A 25,714-nucleotide genomic window follows, 5' to 3' on the forward strand; every position below is an offset into this window, starting at 1 on the left:
AGACTGTATCGTGTTCACAAGCAATTGTTTACAGACGCACAAACGCACGGACGCACATACTACGTACACATTACCATCGCATAAGCTCTTCTGGCCTTTGGCCAGTAGAGCTAAAAATGCAGTTATCAAGCGCAAGACTTTCAAATTTATTATTCAATTTTCCTCAAATTGTGAAAGCAAGCCGTGACCTTTATATTGAAGGGACTGAAATGAGTTATTCTTTGAAGTCATATGAACAAAATTATTTTATAGTGCTAAATACACAACACATCTCACAATCTTCAGCATTATTAATTTTTGACATTCAGATCAGAAGAAATCACACGTGTTATATATAAGAAAATTATAACAGCGATATTTCAAGCTTGCGACATCATTGATGATATAAATTAAAACTACCGGTATGTGAGTACCACTCAAGATAAAACAACAAGCATTGATGTTGTGAATGATTTAATGAGATTAAAATGCATGATTTTGATGACCAGAGGCATGAAGTGACATTGTACATTGCACTAAAAAGCTGTAAATTAACAACCATAAAGTTGTTTTTGTTTTACAATTACAATCTACCCAAGATAGCACGAAATATGGGATTAATTGGTATATTTTATAACCAGGTTACAAATATAAGTAAGCAGTACTGATTGGCTGCTTTCGTTGAATCTGATAAAAGGGTTTGTGAAAACCAAACAATCTTGGGTGGATTGTCCAAATCTTAACTGCATGTGTTTTATATTTCTCTTCCAAAATTTATATATATATATATATATATATATATATATATAAAGAACATGTATGTATATATCAAGTACATGTATGTAATGTTATACAAGATGTTAGCTTATTAACTAGAATACATTTTAATGGTCAACATGCTCTTTGACACAAAAACTAAAGGGGTCATCTACTGACCTTGACCATAGTGCATACCCAGTTTGAAGACTGTACATTGAATCATACATAAGCTATAGGGAAGTGTGATGCCTTTATAAATCCTAGGTGACTCAATCAAGAATAAGATGCTTTCTTTACAAGAATCAAATATAAAAATTATTACATAGACCAAAAATGGTACGACATAGAACAAATTCCAGCTTGATTCTTTCAGGTCAGAAATGGCCAAGTGCAAGATTGTATGTTATAAATGTTTGATTATGATAAGAAAATGAATGATGCAACACAATGTACAATTTTCAGACAAGAAGACATGATAGACACAAATAATGTTGTATTTTCAGTTTTCTCCATCAAAATGAAACATTGCTGCTTGGTGATTCACTATTCCAGAAACAAAGTTTTCAAGAATCACTTTTATTAAAACTGATTAGTTGAAAACAACCTTATCGGCCAGACTTTATGCTGGGTTGATAACTACAATGCATCTCACCTGTCAAACAACACCTTGAATACGTCTTAATGACAAACCTCGTCATAACAATAATTTCAATATACATGCACACTATAATTTGTTCATTATTTGTATTATAGTAACGACAAGGTTCTGCTCTGCATACAGACAAACACATATGCATGTAGCCTTACTGTTCAAAACAGTTATCTGGCTAGCTAGACCATGGTCAGTCTTTAAAAACTGGTCACTTTACTGGCCAGCAGTCAAAGAGCCCTGAGGCTGACAAGATTTAAACATTTTTTCCCCGACAACAACCAAGTTGCAAACATAACTAATTACAGTACAAAGCACCATAAAACACAACAGTCTCATCAAACTACTTCAATGTAACATTTTTTCTGAATTAATTTTTTTAAGTGTATTAAAAAAGAATGCAATTTCAACAGTTTATGGATACATTTATAACAAAACTATTAGCTCTAGACTAACAGCCAGTGTAAGTAAAATGATAAAATGTCCAGTGGGAGCCACTGCTTTTAAGATCGGGGTTACACCGTTGTGTAAATGGGTACACATATTAGTGCTGTTGTATCACAGTCTAGCCACTTGTAAGTATACTATTTCCCATGGCAACCACTGAACGATTCACTAGCGCATCTTGAACCGTAGACTCTCAGACATGCGTGACAGCTCGCCATCAAATTTAACATCAATCTCGAAGTCCAGATCTCTCTGAAAATCAGATGAGACATATTTTTCAACCCCTTATTTAATATATAAATCATGTTGATGATAAATAAGCATGCTAACAATTCAAAAAAAAAAAAAAAATATTTGTGATTTGAAAATTTCATCAAATCATACTAAAGTAATTTTTTTAAGAATGTATTGACATCAAAGTAAGTTTCATATAATACCAACTTCAATATGAAAGTTTTAGCACAAAACATCTGAGGACACAAAATATTATGACTGTATGGATATCATTAACTACATATTATCATCCTACAAGGACATAAACAGATGATCATACCAGTTATTAAACAATACTAATGTGACAAATCTATTTACATTGTTCTTTTTGTTTGGCTGCATCTGAATGGTGCCTGTGATCTCTTCCCCTCGTTTCACTGTCAAGTCTGTCTCATTGAAGTAAAACACTGTCTGTTTCCAGTGGGTGTATGGAGCTTCAGGGGCTGAAATAATTTGTTATCAATTGAAATGCTCCACATAATTCAAAATTTATGCGATTGGCTTGATACTATGTATTAAATGAACTAAAATTGGACAAGAAACATTTGGTGCACAAATAAATATACAAAAAGCCTTGTATTTGCTGTACATTGTAATTTGAAGACCACTTATGGTTTTATATAAACATGACAAAATGTGTTGCCCAAAACAGTTTCCGTTTCGTTGAAAGCTGCTAAATTATACATTTCTCATAAAGACGAACTGCCTCCTCTGACAGTAAGTCCCGAGACCAACCTGTAGAAAATCCAGTTTTCTTGTGACACTTAGTAAACTCCATGTTGAAGAATGTGACAAGGGCATGTACGTAGTCATTTCTGCGGCAAGTCAGGTGGAACGGGGCGCTGAAATTCAGGTCTTCCTCCTTCACTGTGTAGATGTCCACCTCCTGAAATGGCAATACAACACAGTGGCCCCATAGATCTACGTTAGAATCATATTCACAACCATAATGAAACACCCAAAATGCATTTCTAAGCAGATAACATAGGCCACAGTGGTCAAAATTAACACAAGCCCGATAGCCCTGCACTGGTAATATGTCTTCCGGGCTTGTTAAAATTATGAATTTTGTATAGAAAAAAACTTTTGTTTAGAAAAACATGATGCCAAGCAAAAGAATTGCGAATTCCGGCTTGTTCATCAAAAAGTCTACTTTCGATGACTGATAGGGAAGTGCTTTTTTTAGAGTGTAGCAATTTTTTTGAATGCATTAGGTTAGTAAAAAGGTCATTCTGTTTTAAGGGACACTAGATTTTTTTTTTAAAAACCCCAAAGCAGTTTTATCAGGGACTTACCTTTATAAGACAGGCGTTTGTTACGACCTGTTTAGGATCAACCACATCCACCAGTGGTTCACAGATGGCTACTTTCCGGATAGCACTCATGTCAAAACCATAAACACTGTCCCACCCTGCAATATGAAGTAAATATATAATAAATATGAAGTTTATTGTTTATATTTTTAAAGGTTCATTTTCCAAAACTGTGTGTATCTTTAAAGTATACTAGAAGTAACATCATTTTATTAATTTTTTTAATATTTTCAGGGCTTTTTCTGCCCATTTTGGGAAAAAGACCCTAGACATTTTGGGAAATTTTGCGTCGTGAAAATGCGGAAATTGGGAAATTTTACAGTGAAAAGAAAAAGCTGTCTAGTCTCCTGTGAATAAGGAAATGATTTAATATTAGTTTATTTTCCCTTTAAAAGACCCACAATGGCTGAAATATCAATCCTTGGGGAGTAAATATCTATTGCAATAAATCATGACATATAATAGTTCATATGTCTGAATGTAATGAAAATCAATGATTTCTGAGTTCAATTACCAAAAAAACTTACAATCACATAATTTATTAGGATGTTGAAAATGAACCAGTACAGGTAAAAAGAATTTCTAAAAAAAAAAAAAAAAAAAAAAAAAATTATTTTTTTTGATTGGGATTTTATTCTGAAGATTGGGAAAAATATCTTATATTTTGCTTTGGGAATGGGTCCGATAGTCGGACCCGTGGGTACTATAGAAAAAGCCCTGATTTTAACTGAACAAATTCACCATAAGTTGTTATAACACTTTTTTCATCAATAAGACTTGATAAATTGGAGTGACCATTGATATAAATAAGTAAGTAACATGTATGGTATATGTGCATACAATTGATTTTTTCATCCTTGTACTGTCTGTCTTCAATGGCTGTGACATACAGCGTAGCTCTGTCAGGGAAGATCATCCCTCCAGGGGCCTGTTACAGAAGCATAGACATGATGTTAATATATGGAACAAATGATGTTTAATATATAAAAAAAACATGTAAAGGGGTTCCATTAAGAATTTGAAACTGGAAGTATCTACTTCCTGTCCATCTATACTGGAAGTCTTTCACTGAAATGTGGAAATTTAAGTCACAGAAATATAATATTTCTTTCAACTATTATTCAACTAGTATGTAAAAAAATAAACTTATTTGCAATTATAACTTGGCAAATTCATTGATTTACCACTAATTTATTTTACTTCAAAACTGATTAAAATTGTGACCTAAGTTATATTGAAACCAGGTTTTGATATTTTTAACTTGCAAGCTTTCAAAACTGATTGAAATTGTGACCTAAGAAGTTATATTGAAACCAGGTCTTGATATTTTTAACTTGCAAGCTTTCAACTCTGGAATTTGTTTTTTGAAGTTTTGGCCCATTTCTACGGAGTAATATACTTCCAAACTTTCTTTAACGGAAGCCCTGCATGTATTTAACTTTTCTCTATTTATAAAAAACAATATCTTTCTTCTGCATGAGCTTGCTAATACATTAATTGCAGAATATGCAAAACTCTAGAGAATTCAATTTCAGTTAAGTACCTAGGGAAGACATATCTACATGAACGGTAGATTCAGCACAAGAGAGTTTTACAGCAACTAACAAATGCGCACATACCAGCCACTTGTCCCTGGCAAAGAGAACAGTCTGAAGCATGGACTCATAGAAGAGGCAGTATCCCATCCACTCTGAGATGATGATGTCGACCTTCTCTATGCCATCTGGCAGCGACACCTCCTCTACCTTTCCCTTTATCAACACTATCTCTACATGAAGGAAACAAAAGACTCTTCATAGGCCTCACACAACTATACAGGTAAAAATTATGTTAAAAATAGTTAATTTTATGGGAAAATGGTTATGCATACAAATCAAAGAAGTCACAAGTAATTAGATAAGTATCAGATTAGAGAATCATGTAATGTCAGATGATATTTTTTATGTTGAAAAATATACAGTACAATTGTTTTGCATTCTTTTGAGGGGTGATAACAAACAGAAAGTCCAGAATATTTAAATTGAGTATGATGGATTTAGAACAAAAACTTGGATAATGGCTGGGACCCCTGAGGAAATTTTATTTAAAAACCATTTAAATCCATTACAAGGTCCTTCTTTCTGTTTTAAATGCAAAAAATCTAGCAAAACGAACATAGTCCAACATTTTAAGCATCAGGATTAATACTTAGGGTTATCATACCCTTTTTAATCCAAGATGTGCAATTAAACAAGTTATTGACTGTACTTACGTTTGTCAAGCCTGTTGGCTTCAACTATCCTTCGTGCATGATCTATTATACCAGAACATTCAATCTGAAATCAATTTCCTTGATGTAAATGTATTGCATTATGTAAATGTGAATGAAAAAAATTATGCTTTCAACTAATGCGAGTGCAGCAGAGAGAATGCCAATGCCCATCTGCTTTTTCAGTCAAACAAGAGGCATAATTTAGTGTTGAGGTAAGAGTAATGGACCTTGCTACACATATTGCAGCATGAGCACCATATTTTATATAAAAAATCTCTAAAACTAGACTTATGGCCATGGTTAAAGTTTTTGCACGATGCCCCGAATGACAAAAAGACTATCAAAACACTTTTTTCTTTACAATACAATGCAATGCTAAAAATTATCAATGTTATAGTTCAAAAGAAACACAGTGAATGACAATCCTTCAAATGTAACACATAATCTTACCCCAATAACTTTTGCAGCCCCTGCCTTCGCAGCAAACATACAGAGAATGCCTGTGCCACAACCCACGTCAAGGACAACCTTTCCCTTGAACAGGTGCTTGTTGTGATATATAGAGTTGCGGTAGGTAAGGGTCCGTACTTCATCCTTTAACATCTCCTGCAAGGCAACAAGACAAAGCATCAAACCTGTAGTAAATCTAGTAATAAGAGTCACAGACTCCCTATACCCTTTAGTGTGCACCAACTGATAGGTACAGAGCTCCAGAAATGCGTAATTGTGCATTCTTTTTTAATGGAATTAAATACATGCATACAAACACAAGGACAAACAAGAGATGTTTGTCAAACATTTAGCCCCCCTGAGCGCCATGTTGTCAGGATTATATGGACAATTGAATGAAATATGCATGGACCAAAATGACAGGTGATTTGTCACTGACATTGGATGTCATTGAGGCAGTTTTAAGATTATGACCATTCAAAGTGTGAGGATAGAGTGTGTTATAACCATGACCTTTGACTCAATGACCTAAAAATCCATAGAAGTCATCAGTTGGTCACCAAAAACCTAAATGTCAAGTTTGAGGGCCATGGGTGCAGGCATTGTCAAGTTATCACAAGACAAGCTTTTTTCTTTCAAGGTCACTGTGAACTTGACCTTTGCCCCCTAATATCATAAGGGGTTATCTACAGGTCAGGCACAACCCCAAGTGAAGTTTGAGGGCCATGGGTTCAGGCATTGTCAAGTTTTGACTAGCACAACATTTTCGCATTCAAGGTCACTGTGACCTTCACCTTTGACCTGATGACTCCTTAAATCAATATGGGTTATCTACTACTCTGGCCCAACTTCCATGTCAAGTTTGATGATCATAGGTCCAGGGACCATGATTACGAACAGTCTCAAGTCCAAGTCTAGACTCAGAAAAGCATTTTAATTAAGGAACAAAAAATCATATTTATTTCATTTCTTTTACAAAAATTTAAGTAAATAATAACAAAACATTCAATTAGTAATAAAACATTCAATTAGTAATATATTTCAGTAAATTTTACCATTAATGTTCTGATTGAAGGAAACGTACAATGAAATTAAGTTTTGCCATAATGAGTCTTGAACCTGAACTCAGACTTGAGACTGTTTGTAATCACTGCCCCAGGCATTGTTGAGATATCACTGGGAGAAGATTTGTTAACCTTTTTTGAGTTTAAGTTTACTGTGACTTTGACCTTTGGCCCGATGACCCCAAAGTCAATAGAGGTCATCTACTGGTCAGGCCCAACCTTCATGTCAAGTTTGATGACCATAGGTCCAAGAATTGTCCATTTTGCTTTCAAGGTCACTCTGACCTTGACCTTTGACCCCTTAAATCAAAAGGGCTCATCTACTGGTCAGGTCCAACCTCCAAGTCAAGTCTGAGGGCCATGGGTGCAGGCATTGTTGAGTTATCACTCTGACAACCTTTTAACATTCAAGGTCACTGTGACCTTGATATTTGGACCAATGACCGCTAAAATCAATAGGGGTCATCTGCTGGTCAGGCCCAACCTCCAAGTTAAGTTTGAGGGCCATGGGTGCAGGCATTGTCATGTTATCACTCGATAAACCTTTTACCATTTTAGGTCACTTTGACCTTGAACTTTGGCCCGATGACCACCCAAAAACAATAGGGGTCATCTACTGGTCAGGCCCAACTTCCATGACAAGTTTGATGATCATAGGTTCAGGCATTGTTGAGTTATCATTCGGACAAGCTTAAAAAATATTTTACCATTAAAGGTCACTGTGACCTTGACCTTTGACCCCTATAATCATTAGGGGTCATCTACTGGTCAGGCCCAACCTTCATGTCAAGTTTGATGACTATACATCCAGGAATTGTTGACGGACCAACCGACCAACATGTGCAAAGCAATATACCCCCCTTCTTCGAAGGGGGGCATAATAAGTCATACGCAATTCAAAAATTAGCAGGGCATAACTAAAGTTGATGAATTTGGCATGTTTTTATTAACTAGTTGTTATCATACAGCATTAATTGTTGGGGCGCTTAAAAAGCATTGTGTACTTCAAATCTGGAACATAAGCATCTAATTACAATGATCTGGTTCCCATTGTTGATATTACAAGCAGAAGGTAAAGCAAGGGCTCAAAATGGGGGCACAGGTTAGGTAAAGTTTTCATATGCTACAGTTTTGTAAATTATCAGAAAGTTATCAACCAACATCATGGCACATGAAAATGAGTCAGTTTTCAAGTCTTAAAATTTGTATGAGAACTATTCCAAGACAAAATACTGATCAATTTCAGGACAATGTTGAGAAAAATGTCATAGAAATGTTCTGTCAACTGGCTGTGATATAATGTAACAGTGAAACAAATGCCACCGAAAATGTTATGTAACTGTTTGCAAAGTTTGTAATGATCTTGGCTAACAGAACAAAACGTTTTAACCATGGACATTTCCAAGTGTTATGGCAAGTGGTGGATGACACAAGTATTCATACATGTATGTCATATTATGTACTGAACAATTAACCTTTTTTACCACGTCAAGTATCTATATTATGGTGGTAGGTAGGAGTTTTCTTTCTATGTACAGTACACTCAACGAGTTAGACCCACTTTCCGTTTCCCTCCGCGGATTTTCGTCATCGCGGACAACAATGATTTTTTCGACTGTCCGCGTTCCTCCGAGTTTGAATTTAAGGCCCTCGGAGGGTAATCAGTCACTTGAAGAATAACGAACGCGGCGTTCCTCAGAGGGGTTAACTCTGCGAACCTCTGCAGAAACTTGATAAGAATCAACGCTAAAGTAACTTTATTTTTATTTAAATTTTCAACCGATAAAGACGGCTCCAGTAAATTGCTATTATTCTTTTTCCTCTGCCAGTTTTGCATGAAGTTAGCTTTCCACAAGAATGCAGTCATATTTCACAAGTTGCGCATGCATCTTATAAACGTGTTTTTGCTAATGACTGAAAACATTGATAAACACATTTCATCCTAGAAATGCTAGGTTACACAATTTCAGAAAATCAGGAGGTCAAACACATTAAATATCATAGCTATTTTAAACCACCAATAATAAATAGTATATTCTACATTGTATTGATCACGCACTTGACGTCAGAGGTCATGGTTCAGAATCGTGTAAGTAGTCGGCTGATTTATGATGCAATAAAATTAGTGTTAATACTTTAATGATTTAATGTTTATTATTCAAGGCAATATTCAATTGGCGTTTATGGACACAAATACAAATTAAATAATGGTACATGTTAGAATCTTTTAAGCTTAACAATGTGCATAAGCATAAAGAATAACTTCTAAACAAGAATGATTTCTTGCTTATCTGATTAGACTCCCGAGTTCCGCCGCGGGGTCATAAAATCGGACGATTCTCAACGCTATTGTTCATATTAAACTCAGCGGTAAGCCAGCCACTTGGAGGAACTCGGGGGGGATTTTAACAAGGGCAACAGTTTTACCCTCGGAGGAAACCCGCAATCATCGACTTTATCCCTCTGAGTAACGAGGAAAGTGGGTCTAACTGGTTGAGTGTATTGTATAACATTTGTTGAAAGAGCCCAATTCACCTCTAAAGGTATTTACCCAATTGCCCTCAACAGGTTATCTGGAGCTATGTAGTTGTTAAGAAAAATAGGATCATTATCCATCAAAACCTTATGAATCATATTGGAGGTTGTACACGTCGATTTTTTTCCTTAGTATTTGGTAAATAAATGATGATAGTGTTTGTTTTAGAACAGACAATGACTGTGTGAACCGTAATCAACATTAGCATTCCCTTGTTTATTTTGTATAATAAACAAAAAAATATAGACTAGATTGCTTTCAGAAAGTGTCAATATATATATAAAAGCTAGAACTCCGCGACTCGGATGTTATTTATACGAATTATTTACTGTCGACATTATAGCTGTTAGATTGGCATTTTATTCATTTATAGACAATGATGTTGCCATCTAACTTTCAAGTGTAGGTGGCATTTCAACCCTCAATCAGATATACCTACGGAATAAGTTTCAGGTTGAAACCTCCTATAGTTTATGAGATATGCCACGGACAAAACCTAAGCAAGAAAATTAACAAAGGGCAATAACTCTAAAGATATGGCAGCAAGAGTAACGGTTCTTGTGCACTGCACTTGCCCTCAATGAGATCTATCTAGCTATGAAGTTTCAAGTTGATACCTCTTATATTCTTCAAGATATGCCCTGGACAACACTTTAAGCATGAAAATTAACAAAGGGCAATAACTTTAAAACTAAGAAAGCAAGAGTTACTGTTATTGTGCACTGCACTTGCCCTCAATGAGATCTGTCTAGCTATGAAGTTTCAAGTTGATACTTCTTATATTCTTCAAGATATGCCCCGGACAAAACTTTAAGCATGAAAATTAACAAAGGGCAATAATTTTAAAACTAAGAAAGCAAGAGTTACTGTTAATGTGCACTGCACTTGCCCTCCATGAGATCTATCTACATATGAAGTTTCAAGTTGATAACTCTTATATTCTACAAGATATGCCCCGGACAAAACTTTAAGCATGAAAAATAACAAAGGGCAATAACTCTAAAAATATGGAAGCAAGAGTAACAGTTCTTGTGCACTGCACTTGCCCTCAATTAGATCTATGTACATATGAAGTTTCAAGTTGATACCACTAATAGTTTAGGAGATATACCCCGGACAAGCGACGCCGCCGACAAAAGTAACCCCTATATGTCGTCTTTTCAGGCGACACAAAAACCACCTGCTTTAAGATTTTTATTAGAATAAAGGATATCGTAATTGTTATACCTCATGTATTCCGAAGTGTGCATAGGAGTCGAAGTAATAGTCCTTCGATGTCATATCCTCTCCTGACTCTCCATTGGCTTTTGTAGGACCATTTTGACTTCCCTGAAAATGGAGAAGGTTGGGAGATATGAGAAGAACTTTTTCCAGCTATTTTGGGGAAAGGAAGCTACCCAAATCTAGGAAAAGGTACAGCATTCAGCATCAATCTTAAAATTTCCATGCCAATGAACTTCATTTATAAAACGGGTACAATTTGTTTAATTTAGAAAGCGACAATGTATCTTGTGTAATAACTAAAACTGTTAAAAAACAGGGGGCTGCTAAGCACTTGAAAATAACATTTTAAGAAGGTCTTGACATCATAACCCAAGTGCTTAGGGGATGAGTTTTAAATCACTGTTAAAAAACAGGGGGCTGCTAAGCACTTGAAAATAACATTTTAAGAAGGTCTTGACATCATAACCCAAGTGCTTAGGGGATGAGTTTTAAATCAATCTTTCATGCCAGAGTTCACTTTCCAAGTGTCTGATGAAAAACAAATTGCGGTTGAGTTTAAAGTATACAAGTCCTGTATGTGTAACTGCTCTGAAAGTTACTAGGTAAATAATAGGTAATAACAGAAATAGGTAAATTTGAGATTCACTATCTTTAATGTCCTAAACATACAATCTTTGCAGTAGAGCATTCATTCATGTCACAATAGTAAACTCCTTATTTTTCATGACTTCTAACTTAACAATCTGTAACAATAGCACACCTATTACATCCTAACAATAGTAAATTGGAAATCATTTGGCTATTATGTCAAGTGTTTTCCAGAGATGGGCGAGTTGTAATGATTGTTCGGTGGAATCATCAAACAGTTGAGTTGTGTATAGAACAGCTGTTGCACTCAGATGTATACATGTTGTATTTATTGAAATCAAATAGGTTCTGTAAAATAGGATCAAGTGTTCTGTCTAGCAACAAAATACATTGTTAATTCATATTATCTAGCAAAACATGAACATGATGCTCTGTTAAAAAGACCCCCTCCCCCCCATTTAAAGAAATATGGCTCAGCCTGGTGCAATTTCAATATTCCTGATTAATTGAAAGAAAAAGTTAAAAAACTTAAAGCTGCACTCTCGCAGATTAACCATTTTTACACCTTTTTTAATTTTCGTCTTGGAAAGAGCAAATTTTAGCATAAATATCTGCAAACCAATGATACAATATTGCTGACGAAAGATGAGATTGCAAATTTTCATATTTCCATTCGAAAATTGATGTTTTATGCACTTTTCTTAAATCGTCAGCCAATTTTCTTTGTCTTCTGAGAGAAGCATGATCTTGCTTAACCTTTAATATTTACAAACAACTTTTTCTTTAATATGTATGACGATCGAATTCCTTTTATTTTACTTCACAAAGTGATTGACAAATTCAATGCAACAAATAGCAAAAACAAAAAGTTGCTAACACTGCACCCGAACAGAAGTCGGAGAAGAAAAGATTGAAAGCATTTTTACAAGAGATAACGCGATAAATCAACCTTTCCATGAATAGCTCTAATAAAAGCATGACTTAAATTTGACATATGTTACCTTCTCTGATGTATAAATTGCTCTGTTTATTCAAATAATAAGTTTTTGTTTTTACCTCCATGTGTTCTGCCATTTTTTCCCGCACACGTGTTGTGAAGTACGTTTTAAACAAAGACGAGTTTACTTTTGTTTGAGCAATAAAGTCGCCTCCCTATGAATATTTGTAAACCAGTCTAAAACGGTCCCTTATTAACGTAATGCAGTTACAAATACGTAATGGTACTCAAGCTTACATTACTTATTTTATCAATAGTACACACATACAAGTGACGTACAAATATGGCAGCCTCCATGGGATTTTTATTGATTTTTTTGTTTTATGCTTTTTAAGAGTGTCATAAGCATTGTCAGTTTCAAGTTTCAAAGGTTTCATATCAACATGAAGCATTTCTTTAAAATAAAAACGCTGCTGATCCTTGTCACTGTTACTAATTGCTTACAAGGTTTGTATGACTTTTGCACTTTTTGAAGTGTTTGTTATTGATATGTAGAATTTGCTATAACTCTATAGGCGAACTATGTTTAGGTAAATGTTTTTTTATTTCTTTGTTTTCTTTATCTTGTAATTATGTCCATGGTTTGATGTGTTTGGTAATAAGTAAAGAAAGTTATTAAGTCTATTTTATCATTTTGAATATTGTAGTGTTTGTGGGCTAAAACTAGCTACAATAATGAGCGATCTGGGATCCTTTTTTTTTATTATTTTGACATTTCTTATGTATCCCTGTAACGCTACAACTCTCTACCATTTAACAACGGGCGAAATGATATACTGAAATAATATGCATTTATGTTGAATAATAATGACAAAGTTGTTCAATTTTTATCCGACAGTGATCTGAAATGGATTAAATTTGTCTTTAGAGTTGTTATTTTCACATTAATATATTATGGGTCACAAATACCGTTATACATGTACACAACCAGTCAGATTTGTCCCAGATTTACCGATATCGGGATACTTGATAAACAATCGACACTTGTAAGTGTTTTATGATAACTTAACATGTGTTTTGGGCATACTGACATAACTTAATATGTGTTTTATAGTAGGCAATAATATTTTCGTAGAAATTTGAATTTATAACGGAGATAATTTCAAAATTGTGGCCGCGAGGATTCTCTGCGCAAGGACCGCTTGCTACTTTTTGCTAGGATGGTGGACGTCACGAAAAAAATCGTCAAAAGACTCGTTGACGGCCATTTAGGTGGACTAGGGCTAAAACCAGCCGCCCGATTAGCTCAGTTGGTTAGAGCTCTGTGCTAGTATTCTGGCGGTCCTGGGTTTGAGCCCCACACCAGGCGCACTTTTCCTCCAATGTTTACTTTTCTGGTGGCAGTGGTAAACGGCTGGAGTGCCTCCGAAGGGGGAGGAGTATAGTGTGATAGTGTGTGTGGGCTAGAACCAGCCGCCCGGTTAGCTCAGTTGGTTAGAGCTCCGTTTTAGTGTTCCAACGGTCATGGGTTCGAGCCCCACACTGGGTACACTTTTTCTCCAAGGTTTACTTTAATATGTGTTAAATATTGTGGATTTACAGTTGAAAAATATAATTTACATTGGTTAGAATCAGGCGACTTGTGGCGTTCATGACATAAAATGAATATCCAAAAAATCCCTATATGCACATTACTGTGGCTTATCGTCTATAAACTGTTAACGTTTCTTATTACATGGGTAAAGCAAAATTTGCTGGTGTAAACAGCTATACCTATAACTTAACCCTTTAGCGCATGTAAACGAGATAGGCCGACATAGCTCATTAGCAGATGTATACGCATCTGGCCGACTGTATCCATTACTGGATGTAAACGCATGGCCCGCATATTTCAATAGGGTCATTTCAATATTTCAGTTTTGCATCTTTCTTTTTGTAAACAATATCCCGGATGTTTATAAAATTAAAGTTTAACCTTTTGTGTATTGATTTTCCCTTGAAAATATTGTCTGCTATAATGAGAAGGTATATATACTCCCAATCGCAGGTGTGATATCCCATTGTGACGTAATAAGACCACGAGCTGAGTACTGTATGGAATTTCCCCCAAATTCATTGATGCGTAAATCATTAAATACATTACGTCAGTTCAGTTTACCATTAAAATCAATAGAGATTATATTTATTTAAAGTTAATATTTTGTTTATAAACAATAGAAACAATTAGTAGATGAGAAAATGATGAGTAAATTTTCTGTGAAGCTGATAGATGTCCATCATAGTTTTGGCCGTAAAATAGATCATGTGCAAGCGTTTTGTTTGATCTAGATCTTTTTATTCATACTGGAAAATCATTTATGGGCTTTATTTTTGTAAACAATTTTATAAGGGGGTAATAAAGTTAAACAGACACCCTGGACTGGATCTCTCAGCTGGATGACACCGGATATTCCTGACATATTTCTGTGTATTATACACAAAAACATCAATTGTCGGCTTTTTAATCCAGATGGGTCTTTTTGATGATAGGGGTAATAAAATTTAGATCGATCCCAGCATTTTATTACCCTGTGATTTAATGCAATTATGACATTTCAAAGAAATGTTACAATTCCATCTTGGAAATACATTCACAGATGAAATAAAATAATTTAATATTTCATCATTGACACCATTTATTAGATAATTTAATTATCTATAAAAAAATGTATTCATATAAAAAAGTTTTGGACACAATTATTTGGAGAAACATTGATTTTAAGGTCATACTGCTGTATTCATTTTCTCATTTTCAAATATCCTGAAAAGTACCTATACAGATAAAGACTGCTTATCAGTAAGTTGGCTATTGACTGGGAGGTGTAATCTGGCCACTTGTCTATGCGCTAAAGGGTTAAACCCGGGACGCTGTACTCCTTGTTCATTTGACCCTTTTAATTGTTTAAAGTAAATAAAATAAAGTTTAATGTTCTTGAATTTATAAATAATGGCTAATAGATATATCTTTTGACAATAAACCATAATTTAAATTTTGAAAAAAGGTTTTAAAGGTGATTATTGTCTGCTATCATACCCTCGAAATTTGTATAACAGATTAAACTTCAATACATTAATCAAATTGGCAATTTTATAGTTTGTTTATAAATGTCCATTCATAATTGTATGTTTGTGACAAAAATAATTTATTTCAGTTTAATGGGATAAAGGCTAGATTTGAAGTTTACAGTAGGTTGGTATGTACCCCAGAGTTTAGTAATAGCCTAATGTGGGCCTTGGTTACAATTCTTGAAAACCGTATATTTATAAATGTAGTTTTTGCGCAGCTGGCTTAAACCAAGTTGCTTCATTTGTGTTAGATCATCTTCTAGTCGAAGGCTATCCTCAGCCTCTTTACCAGCTCTTCACATCATCTGTCCTGTCCAGTTGCGATAGTTGATTCAAAATCAATCCCTATGTCTTGAGAGTGCCAGTATTTACCTAGCCTTGCTTCAAATGTTATCATTAAATATTTGAACAATTTTGTTGCATCAAAATAGTTATATTTGTTCAGTAACCTATTCAGCTTAATCTAGGCCAGAGTTTTCTTTTTTTAATTTTACAAGAAAATAAAATTGGTAACTCTTTTTTTCTGCTGCATATCATTTCTCCAGTAGAAAATATAATGCATGCTATTTTACCTTAAGTTATTTTCATAGCATACATTTAAAGTGAAAGAGTGCAGACTGGTTTGCTAATTGTCATTTTCACCTGTTTTCTTTAATCTCCAAACATATTATTTATATCATTTAGAATATTTAAATCATGTTTTACCTTTAAGTTATGATATTCAATTCTATTGTCTTCATGTATTCAATTATATATTGAAAATAAACATGTATTCATATACAAATGTCAAATAAAAACCTTATACTAACTTTGATGATTGCAATAACACTTTTTCAGTTCATCCTTTGTATGTCAATAATACTAGTCGCTATCAGCTTAGTTTAGTTGTAATGCTGATATGTTTATATGAAAACATAACGCACATACTATTAAATTTACGTGTTATAGAATATGTTCTGTTCTGTATACTTTTTAGTTTGATAGATTTGTGATTTACAATTCCAGTTCATCCTTAAAAAAAAGTTGATTATAATATTTATTTAATATTTCACACTACACTGTATAATTGTAATATATTTATTATGTATATGAAACACAAAAAACTGTATAGTTTACGTGCAATAAATTCTGTTCTGTTCATATTAAAGTTACTTCCTTTTGCTGCACAAAAATCACTGCCCACACACATTTCATGTGCTGATAAAAGTCATGTGAGGTCATTCAAAAAGTGTTTATTTTTTACATTGAAAACAATGTTGTTTAATGGAATTTATAAACTATTGCATGTTTTTCAGAAAAAAATAAATAATATATAGCTGAAAGCCAGCTATTTTCATACATGGTGGCAGAGATCTTTTGCTTGATAAGGGAGATAATTTCCATATGACATAAACAAGTCTACCAATGATGGAAAGATGGCATTGACCGTGATCACACCAATAAGAGTAACACAATTAATAGGAGAAGCCATCTGACTCTTCCCGGAGGGTGTGGATGACAAGGTTGGAAATATATCATGGCTGGAGATGGCTCATTTAGAGTGATTTGGTCTTGCCAGTATACTTTTTAGTTGGTTTAGTGAATCTTGTCAATGCATTTAATATCCAATGCTTTATTACTTGTTCTTACTTGATCTAGTAAAACACATTGTCAGAATTGTACTTGTGACATGATTGATACCATGCTATAAATTGTGATATTGGTAAATAGATGAGATATAAAAATTAATGTGGTTTAAAAGCAGGTTTAAACTGAAGTTGATGCAAGTACATCAAACTACCAGAAATGCTACACTTCTTTAAATACCAGGCGTGATTCAATGGTCTCAACTATAGTTACTGAAATTTACTTTTGCTGTTATAAAGTAAATGATGTTTTTTAAAAAACAAACAAAAAAACCGTTCAGTCAAAATTATTGCACATGTTATGTTTTAATTAAGTACTTCCATGCATACATTTAAACAAAATAGTCACAAGCTGGCTTTTTTCAGTGTGAGTTTATGTGACTACAGTTAAGACAATAAAATCCTTTTATTCTCAGGTAAGCATAAAAAATCAATGATTCATAATATATATAAAGTTGACAGAATTTTCTTAAATATTCATTCCTGAAAAAGACAGCTTTTACAGCCATTAAAACATAGAACTACCGTAGAGTTCGAAGTGTTGAGCTGTTAACTGTATATCAAAATCCAACCAGCAAAGGCAAGCAGTAAAAGGGATATTTAATAGATAGTGACAAATAATTGTTAACATGCTATATACCTTAATTGTTTACTTTTAACATGCTATATAGCTTTATTGTTTACTTTAAATTGTTGATAACATGCAATATAGCTTCATTGTTTACTTTAAACTGTTGATAACAAGCTATATAGCTTCATTGTTTACTTTAAACTGTTGATAACATGCTATACACATGTAGCTTTATTGTTTACTTTAAACTGTTGATAACATGCTATATAGCTTCATTGTTTACTTTAAACATGCTGTATACCTTCACATCTTTTAATTGTCACACTAAAGTCTTGTTTGTTATGTAATTCTCATTCATCATCAATCTACATTAATTACAAGAAGGGAATTATAATTCTGGTGTGAATTGGGAGATGGGCACAACAATACATTAATTTGGTATTATCATATGAAGTTATATTGCATGTTTTCTGCTATAAAAGAGGGAGTGAAATGTTTACACAACTCACAATGGATGTGTTAACATGGTTTAATAGTTTCAAACTTTAACAATATGATTTTTAATGAAATATATCAAGATAGAATTTACAAACATTCATGTAATGACATTAAAGAATCTTTGCATTTATTGTCCACCCAATTCAATATTACTTCTCTCATTATAGTCAAGTCATTTTTGTATTAGAAGGACACCAGAAGCAATGACCAAATTACTATAATTAGATATTGTATTATACTTAAAGACGGAAAAATATGAGAAAATCAATACAAATTATATTTTATGGTTACTTTTTTAAATTATATACCGGGTACATGGATGTTTGTTGTTACTGTAGATAAATTTATATTCATAAAATACTAGTACTAGCAAAATATTTACATGTACATATGTATCTCGAAAATGATAATGCAATGAAAATAAAAGCATTAAAGCCTTTCTTTTCTACATGTATTTTTTCTTTCAGGACAGGACACTGTCGACATATCAAATGAATCGCCCACTATATTGAACATTCACAGAAACAACTCCACAGTGATACAAGCAGTTAATGTGACGGAAGGCACAAAGTATATTTTGTGCCAGGTTCACTCACAAATATGGAATGTTTCTCTCTCAGTAATTGTAAGTGTTTGTCTAACTGTGTACCACTGTACCAGTAACTTTCTCTAATGAATTATACAAATATTAAAATACTATTATACCAAATTTTTCCTATTTAATAGACACCCAGGGTCCCATATCAAATTTCCCGCAGCTTGGTTATAATGAACTTAAAATTTGATATTTCTTATATTAGATTTATGCAACAAAAGTGAGTTCAGTAGTCAAATAGAATAGCAAGATGCAATGAAAAAAATGGTGGCTGATATGATGTTTTAAAGGGAATAAGCTGCTTTTTTGCTAGTTTACAGTGTAGTATATATTGTTCAAGTCAGAGAATCAGACCTCCTGATTTGGTCATGCGCAGCTACAAGGACAAATATGGATATAGATAAACATAGTTCAAAATGGCTTAGAAAAAAGTACCTATCATTGCAGGGCTGTTATAAAAATCAGACCTGAAAACGGTCAAACTTAAAATAAGAAAATCTATTGGAAGCATTCCCAGAACCCCTTCCTGTACATGGTCAGACCAATGTATTACATTTGATGAAGTTATGCCCCAGGCCCTGTTTAATATTAATTACTTTTTAAACATAAGTTTCTAAATTTAACATGACAATAATCACCATGAGCAAGAACTCAAAATCTGCTTCTATTTCTATATTTACCATTATTGAGTTATTGCACTATGCTTACAATGTATTATGTCAGATTATATATATCTTTTCTTTTCATTCCCACTCATTACAAAACATTAAGTTCATGTAAAAGTTCAAATCTATACTTACAATATGCAGTGAATGGTACCTATTGGTTGTATATTTGTATCTTCTGACTACAGCCTGAGATCAGTTATGGGAGCTCGTTGACTGGCCGTGATGTGGGAATGTTGGCTGTGCTGCCCAGTGATCAACCTCTGTGGTACATGTACCTGACAACCAATAGCAGTGAGGAGATCCGCATACTGCTCCAACTCACCTTCCTCACACAATATGGTAAATGATCTGTGTATGGGAGATTTTTGTTAAAGCACATCAGTAATATGATCACGTAGGAAAGGGTGTTATGAAATTTTCTGTATGGGGGTAATGTTTGAAATTTGCTTTTGGTTTGCACATTTTATTTTTAGTATGTCTGTATAACTTGGAGAAGGGATTTTTCAATGGCTCCCCTTTGGGAGATGTATCATGATTATCATCAATAATACATCATGAAAGTTCTTTATTATATTTAAGGTACCAGAAATGTTCATCTACTGACTTTTAGTAAAATGTTGACTTATGTAACAATATTAATAATAATTATACCCCCACAAAAATAACATTAAGACCTTTTTGGCGCACTTTTTGACACAATGAAATACAGGTGAACCTCCACATTTTTACTAACCAGTAATTGTGCGGACAATAACTCTCTGAGCAATGGTCATATTCACTTGACTCTGGTATTCATTTCAGATCCGCTACCGGGGGGGTGCAATGAAGAGTTCAGCCTCAGGAATGACCCCAACATTCACCTAGCTGTTGCAACCACCAAAACAACAGGTATTAATCACTACAAAAGCTACGCATGGATAAGTATATTTCCTACAAAAAAGTTGCAGTATTTTGATATCTTGATTAAAGATGTATTTCCCATTTTCATTGCATTTAATTTATGACAATATGTTTGTCATTTTGAATTGGTTGGAATGTATCATAATACTCTTGTCATTTGATGGAAAGTATGATGTTAAGCTGATTGTGTTCTGTTGTATCCTTGTTCATGTATTTTTTTGCAATGTTGATGGAAATATGAACTTGAAAACCAGCCATATCACTTAAGTCACTTCAGAATAATTTCCACTTGAATTGTCAGAAGTCAACCAAATTGACTTTCTACTTTTCCCAAATTCAATAAACGTTTATAGGTATAAACCATATAATGTCTTGGAATATTTTGATTTATTCAAGCCAGATGTCTCAGTTATTCTCTAGTTATTGGTCTTGAATTGTTAACTATTGTCCAAACTGTCTATCTTGAGCAATATTGAGCCTGGTAAATATTCCTGGCCTTATACATACATCACACATGTATGTAGCAAGTTTGGACATGCCTTTGACAACTGTTATTTGATGTTTTCCAGTATCATTTTCCTGGGCCGGCTTGGTTAATAAGCCTGACTGTGACAAAGGTCCTGTTGGCCTGGACTACGACCTATATGTCACATACATGGAGGCTGACATTTTTACAGAGGAACAGTACTTTGAAGTGCTCAGGCATGTCCTCACAGCAGCTAGTGTACGTGATTACAGCAGAAAGGTAAGGGCAAAAAAAATATTTAAGAATCTGAATTTCAACTTCATATTGCTATAGGTCAAAGGACAAGGGCAGGGTGACCTTGAGGTGAAAAAACTTTTTTTTGCTCAAAAACTATAGAATGCTTGCAACCAAGAACTTCATTCTTGATATGCCAGTTGTTTATGACTAGTAGATGACCCTTATTGATTTTCAGGCCAGTAGGTCAAAGATCATGCTGACCTTTAGGTAAAATAACCATTTCTGCTCAATAACGAAAGAACGCTTGGGCACAGGAACCCATACCTGGTTTGCTAGTTGGTCTTGATAGTAGATGACCCCTATTGATTTTAAAGTCAGGAGGTCAAGGTCACAGGAAAAACAATTTGTTGGTCAAGCGCTTTTTCAAAAAAGCAGGTTTTATAGCTGTAGATCAATTGTCTTTTTGGACAGACTTTTGGAGTCAGCAAAGTGTCTTTCTATAGGAGTGGCGTGCATAAAAAATCTGCATATACTGTAATCCTGCAGCTAACATGGAAACATTTAGCTAGAAAGCTACTGAAAATATTTACATATTCATGAAGTTTATATATTTATTTCATAACCTTGATGTACAGCTATTTTGGTCTAAAATTTCAAAATATGACAACATTTATGAAGTACTTATGAAGCATTGATTATTTTTAATTTCATTGTAGGTGTATTCCGTATCCAACAGTGAAGCTCAGAAATCCCAGATACATGTGTCCTCCTATCCCAAAAGAGGTGTGATCTACTCTATAGTTGCTAGGTATTTGAACTCTGCAGGACAGAAAACAACCTTTGCCTCATATGTGCCCACAGTTAGCTATGGTTGCAACTTACAAGATGATCATTCATGTGGCGAAAAAGGTACACTGATATCTGTGTGCTTGCTCTTTCATACCACTTACTTATAGATCTGATAATGTCATGTGCAAGAGATGAAATTCTAGGTATGAAAATCAAATAAAATCAGCTATGTATCTTTGGAATGAAATGTGCTGTCCATTTTATTTTATTTCGTTCTACATGTAGTTTATTCAACATTTTCAGATGTAGCTGCCATTATTTTTACAACTGTGGGTGGTTTCGTAGGTCTTTTTCTTTGTTACTATGGCCACAGGTTTTTCAAAACAGGTAATTTATTTCAACATCAATATGAAAAGAATAAGTTTGATAGTTCATAATCATCGGCAACTTTGTTCATTCTGTTCTCTATCATCAATTTACCAGCTTTTTATAATTTCTACATTTCAAAGTATCTATGCCTAGCTATGATATAATGAAAAAAATAATGTTAAAATCAATAAAAAAAATAGATGTTATAATATTCTCATAAAAAAGAAGACTAAATTAGTGTTCATTTCAGCAATGTGTTGTGTTTCTTACAGAGATCTTTGTGTTCGGATTCCTGATGTTTGGTGTCCTGTTTTACCAAATATTTGCACTGAAAACCAATGTGGAGACTCCAGGCCTGGTGGTGCTGGCAGCCATCTTTGGGTTGCTAGGGGGATCCATATTGCTAGGGGTCTGGTGGAACTGGGGATTTCCCATCATCAATGTGCTATGTATAGGACTTCTGACAGGATACATCTTCTCAAGCATCTTGTTCTACACCCCATTCGGTTTGTATTATGTAATAATGTTTATTTGTTTTGAAAAGTTGAATGATTTTAAATGTTTTTTCTGCTAATTATTTTAATTCAATATATTGTCCAATGCATTCCACTATATGAACATTGTAAGGAAAGCCTATATTCTAACTTGAAGAAAACAATGTAGACCATTTAAAAATAAAGTTTAAACGAGCGACTGATATCTATATTAGCTTTTTGCTGAAGCATATTACTACAAAGTTGTATCAAATTACCATATCTTTGTAGTCTTGTATTAAATGTTATGATATGAGAATGGTAACCATTAGTACTGTGCAATAAGTGGTGTCAACAACTTACAATGTTATATCAATATACCGGTACACACTCTACTTACTGCATGGTAAACTTGACAATATGTGCGCTACATGCTCTTTAGGTGAGTGCAGTATATTTTGCATCCATCAAGGTAAAGGTTGTAGATTGATTACATTCATTTAGGTACATGTTCCCCTCTATCACATACAAAATTGGCAGCTGGTCAATATCTTTCAGGAAATCTCACATACTGGAATGGTGCTTTTAACTATGGAGGAACATTTGCTTCTGGCTGTCTGCTGGTTCCTGTTCTACTGCTATGCTTTACAAGGCTGGTAAATGTTTCCTTATTTTATAGTGCATTTCTTTGTTCTAGTATAAGCATGTGCATGAACAGAGTTTTACACAATTGTGAATCATTTCAAATGCCTATATTTGTTCATTACCTTAAACTATTTTCTTACATTGGTTTGAAAATACATTGGTTTGAAAATGTTTGTGGTACATTGGATGGATTAAGCATAGTACTAAGGACTGTATGTCTTGATATTGATATTCATTGGTGTATGAAAACTTTTGGTTGGTGTAGTTAGGGAAGTCCAAAGGACTTGATGATTATTTACCGGTATGTATTTAATGACCAAATGTTTGAAAATGCAATGTCAATGTTTATATTTATAATCATTATTTGGAAATTTCTCTAGAATTATCTCACTTCATCGCTGAAACAACATTTCAAATTAATTGAACATAGTATCAATTCGGCTGTTTCAGCAGATGTCACTTGTTTTATAAAAGTCATATAAATTTTTCTGCAATGACACTTCATTTCATAAATAACAAGCACAATTTTAGTACTATCAAGAGAATTCCCAGATGTGGTGTTGGTTGGAATACAAATGCATTTGAAAGCATATACTTTAATCTATGGAAGTGCAGTAGAAGTGCTAATATATTATTTGGATTAATCAAAATTATGTTGACCAAAGCATGTAAATTTTCTGTTTATTCCTGATGGTTAAGATTTTTTTCTTGTAGCTGAACATAGTGAGCTGTGGATTGATCGGAGGCTACCTGTTTGTTCTCATGTTTGACCAGTATATGAGCAGTGGCATGGCAAACATTGTGCTGAATTCAATACGTCATGGGACTGACACTGACTACAGAAATGTCCTTGTGACAGGACCCTTCACAGAAGCAGGTATGTGATATTGCAGCCTAGCTTTAATACTATGTAGTCTTATAGTTTGCCATTGTATTCAAGTAAGTAATTATGTCTTATTTAAACATTTGAAAATTGTATAATTGAATATTTATATTGTTTTTTTAAAATTCCATTAGGAATGATATCATATTCTACATGCTGACAATTATTCCCATAGAGAAGGGCCTGACTGCAGCATGGGTGCTGGTGTGTGTAACTGGCGTTGCTTTCCAGCTGTATACGCAGAGAAAAAGAGCCCCCTTTCCACCCTGCCCCCGTAAACAAAGGGCCAGCAGAGGTGACCTTCGAGCCCTGCTGCGTGGGAGAGGAGAGCATCCTAGCAGGAGAGGGAATTCTGAAAATGAGCGCCTTATCAGAGGTGAAAACAGAGTGCAATATGGGACAAACAACGGCAGTAGTTCTGCTGCTGACTCAGAACAGGAAGTGAATACACAAGGAGCGATTTGAGGCTTGATTCATCAATCATTAATGATTCAATTATTATCATATTAATGGCCATATTACATGTATATTTATTTTTCATATTTTTTTTGCAAAATATTCAGAAATTATTTGATATACCCTGTACTCAGAATCTCTCCTTTTCAATATTTATAAATATCAAACAATTCAACAATGGGCCATGTGTCATGTTTTTCCAAAATACAATTTGATATAATAAAATAACCATTCTAAACTTAAAATCATTTGGCATGGCTGTGGTACTATATGAAACATGTATTTACTCTTTGTTGCTATTTATATTATTAAATTTTATATAAAATGTTGTTATACATGTATCATTACATGCTCATTACTTTACCTATGATAAAATCATAGAAAATTGTAAGGTTTTTTGTTTGATGTCTAATGATATATAGACTTGTGACATATACTTGTCATAAACTGGTCATATACTAGGTGTCTGTCTGAAGTTAAGTTTATTTGTAAAATGCTTTTACATGATATAATTATGAGTGAGCTGGGGGCTTTGAAGGAATCACACACATAATCACATCTGGCTCCTTAACTTCAAGATTAATTTGTCAGTTATTTGCTATATGAGCCTTACTTAACTTGGTCATTCATTGTTGGATTTTGAAATAATTTGACCACCATAAGATGAAGATGTTTGTTCGCATCACCTGTGTCTTTAGCTCGAGATTCAAGGTCACTGCACACCTCATGATAAAAGTGGTTCATGTCTGTCCATAACTTTGTCATTCATGGTGGAAATAAAAAAAAAAATTTAGTGACCACCATTAAAATATGACATGTCACGCAAAAGAACCACGTCTCCGGTTCATGATCATTGCACACCTTGAAAGCCAGTTTGTGAGCCTTACAAATGCGATTCGTTCGTGTTCTGTCCATATTTTTAATATTCAGGTTGGATGTTGCTCACAGTACCACATTCCCTAGC

General features: G+C 34.0%; 2 protein-coding genes across 2 annotated transcripts; one reads left to right on the top strand and one right to left on the bottom strand.

The window, feature by feature from the left end:
• Positions 1–436: 436 nt before the first annotated feature.
• On the bottom strand, positions 437–12,714 carry LOC128231549 (protein arginine N-methyltransferase 1-like). The gene is made up of 10 exons (XM_052944542.1): positions 12,590–12,714; positions 10,949–11,050; positions 6,122–6,277; positions 5,672–5,735; positions 5,040–5,188; positions 4,261–4,348; positions 3,403–3,518; positions 2,843–2,993; positions 2,426–2,550; positions 437–2,086 (listed from the first exon to the last, which is right to left on the bottom strand). Exons 1-10 carry the CDS (start codon positions 12,605–12,607, stop codon positions 2,003–2,005), a joined length of 1,053 nt encoding a protein of 350 aa, XP_052800502.1. The 5' UTR covers positions 12,608–12,714; the 3' UTR covers positions 437–2,002.
• A 67-nt stretch (positions 12,715–12,781) lies between these two features.
• Positions 12,782–25,135, top strand: LOC128231548 (transmembrane 7 superfamily member 3-like). Its single transcript, XM_052944541.1, has 11 exons — positions 12,782–12,977; positions 18,737–18,894; positions 19,718–19,871; positions 20,334–20,420; positions 21,002–21,177; positions 21,852–22,044; positions 22,228–22,311; positions 22,566–22,799; positions 23,325–23,422; positions 24,126–24,288; positions 24,470–25,135. The coding sequence occupies exons 1-11, from the start codon at positions 12,854–12,856 to the stop codon at positions 24,757–24,759; spliced, it is 1,761 nt and encodes a 586-aa protein (XP_052800501.1). The 5' UTR covers positions 12,782–12,853; the 3' UTR covers positions 24,760–25,135.
• The last annotated feature ends 579 nt before the right edge of the window (positions 25,136–25,714 follow it).

The sequence above is a fragment of the Mya arenaria genome, chromosome 4 (genome assembly GCF_026914265.1).
Source record: "Mya arenaria isolate MELC-2E11 chromosome 4, ASM2691426v1".
NCBI classification, from domain to species: domain Eukaryota; kingdom Metazoa; phylum Mollusca; class Bivalvia; order Myida; family Myidae; genus Mya; species Mya arenaria.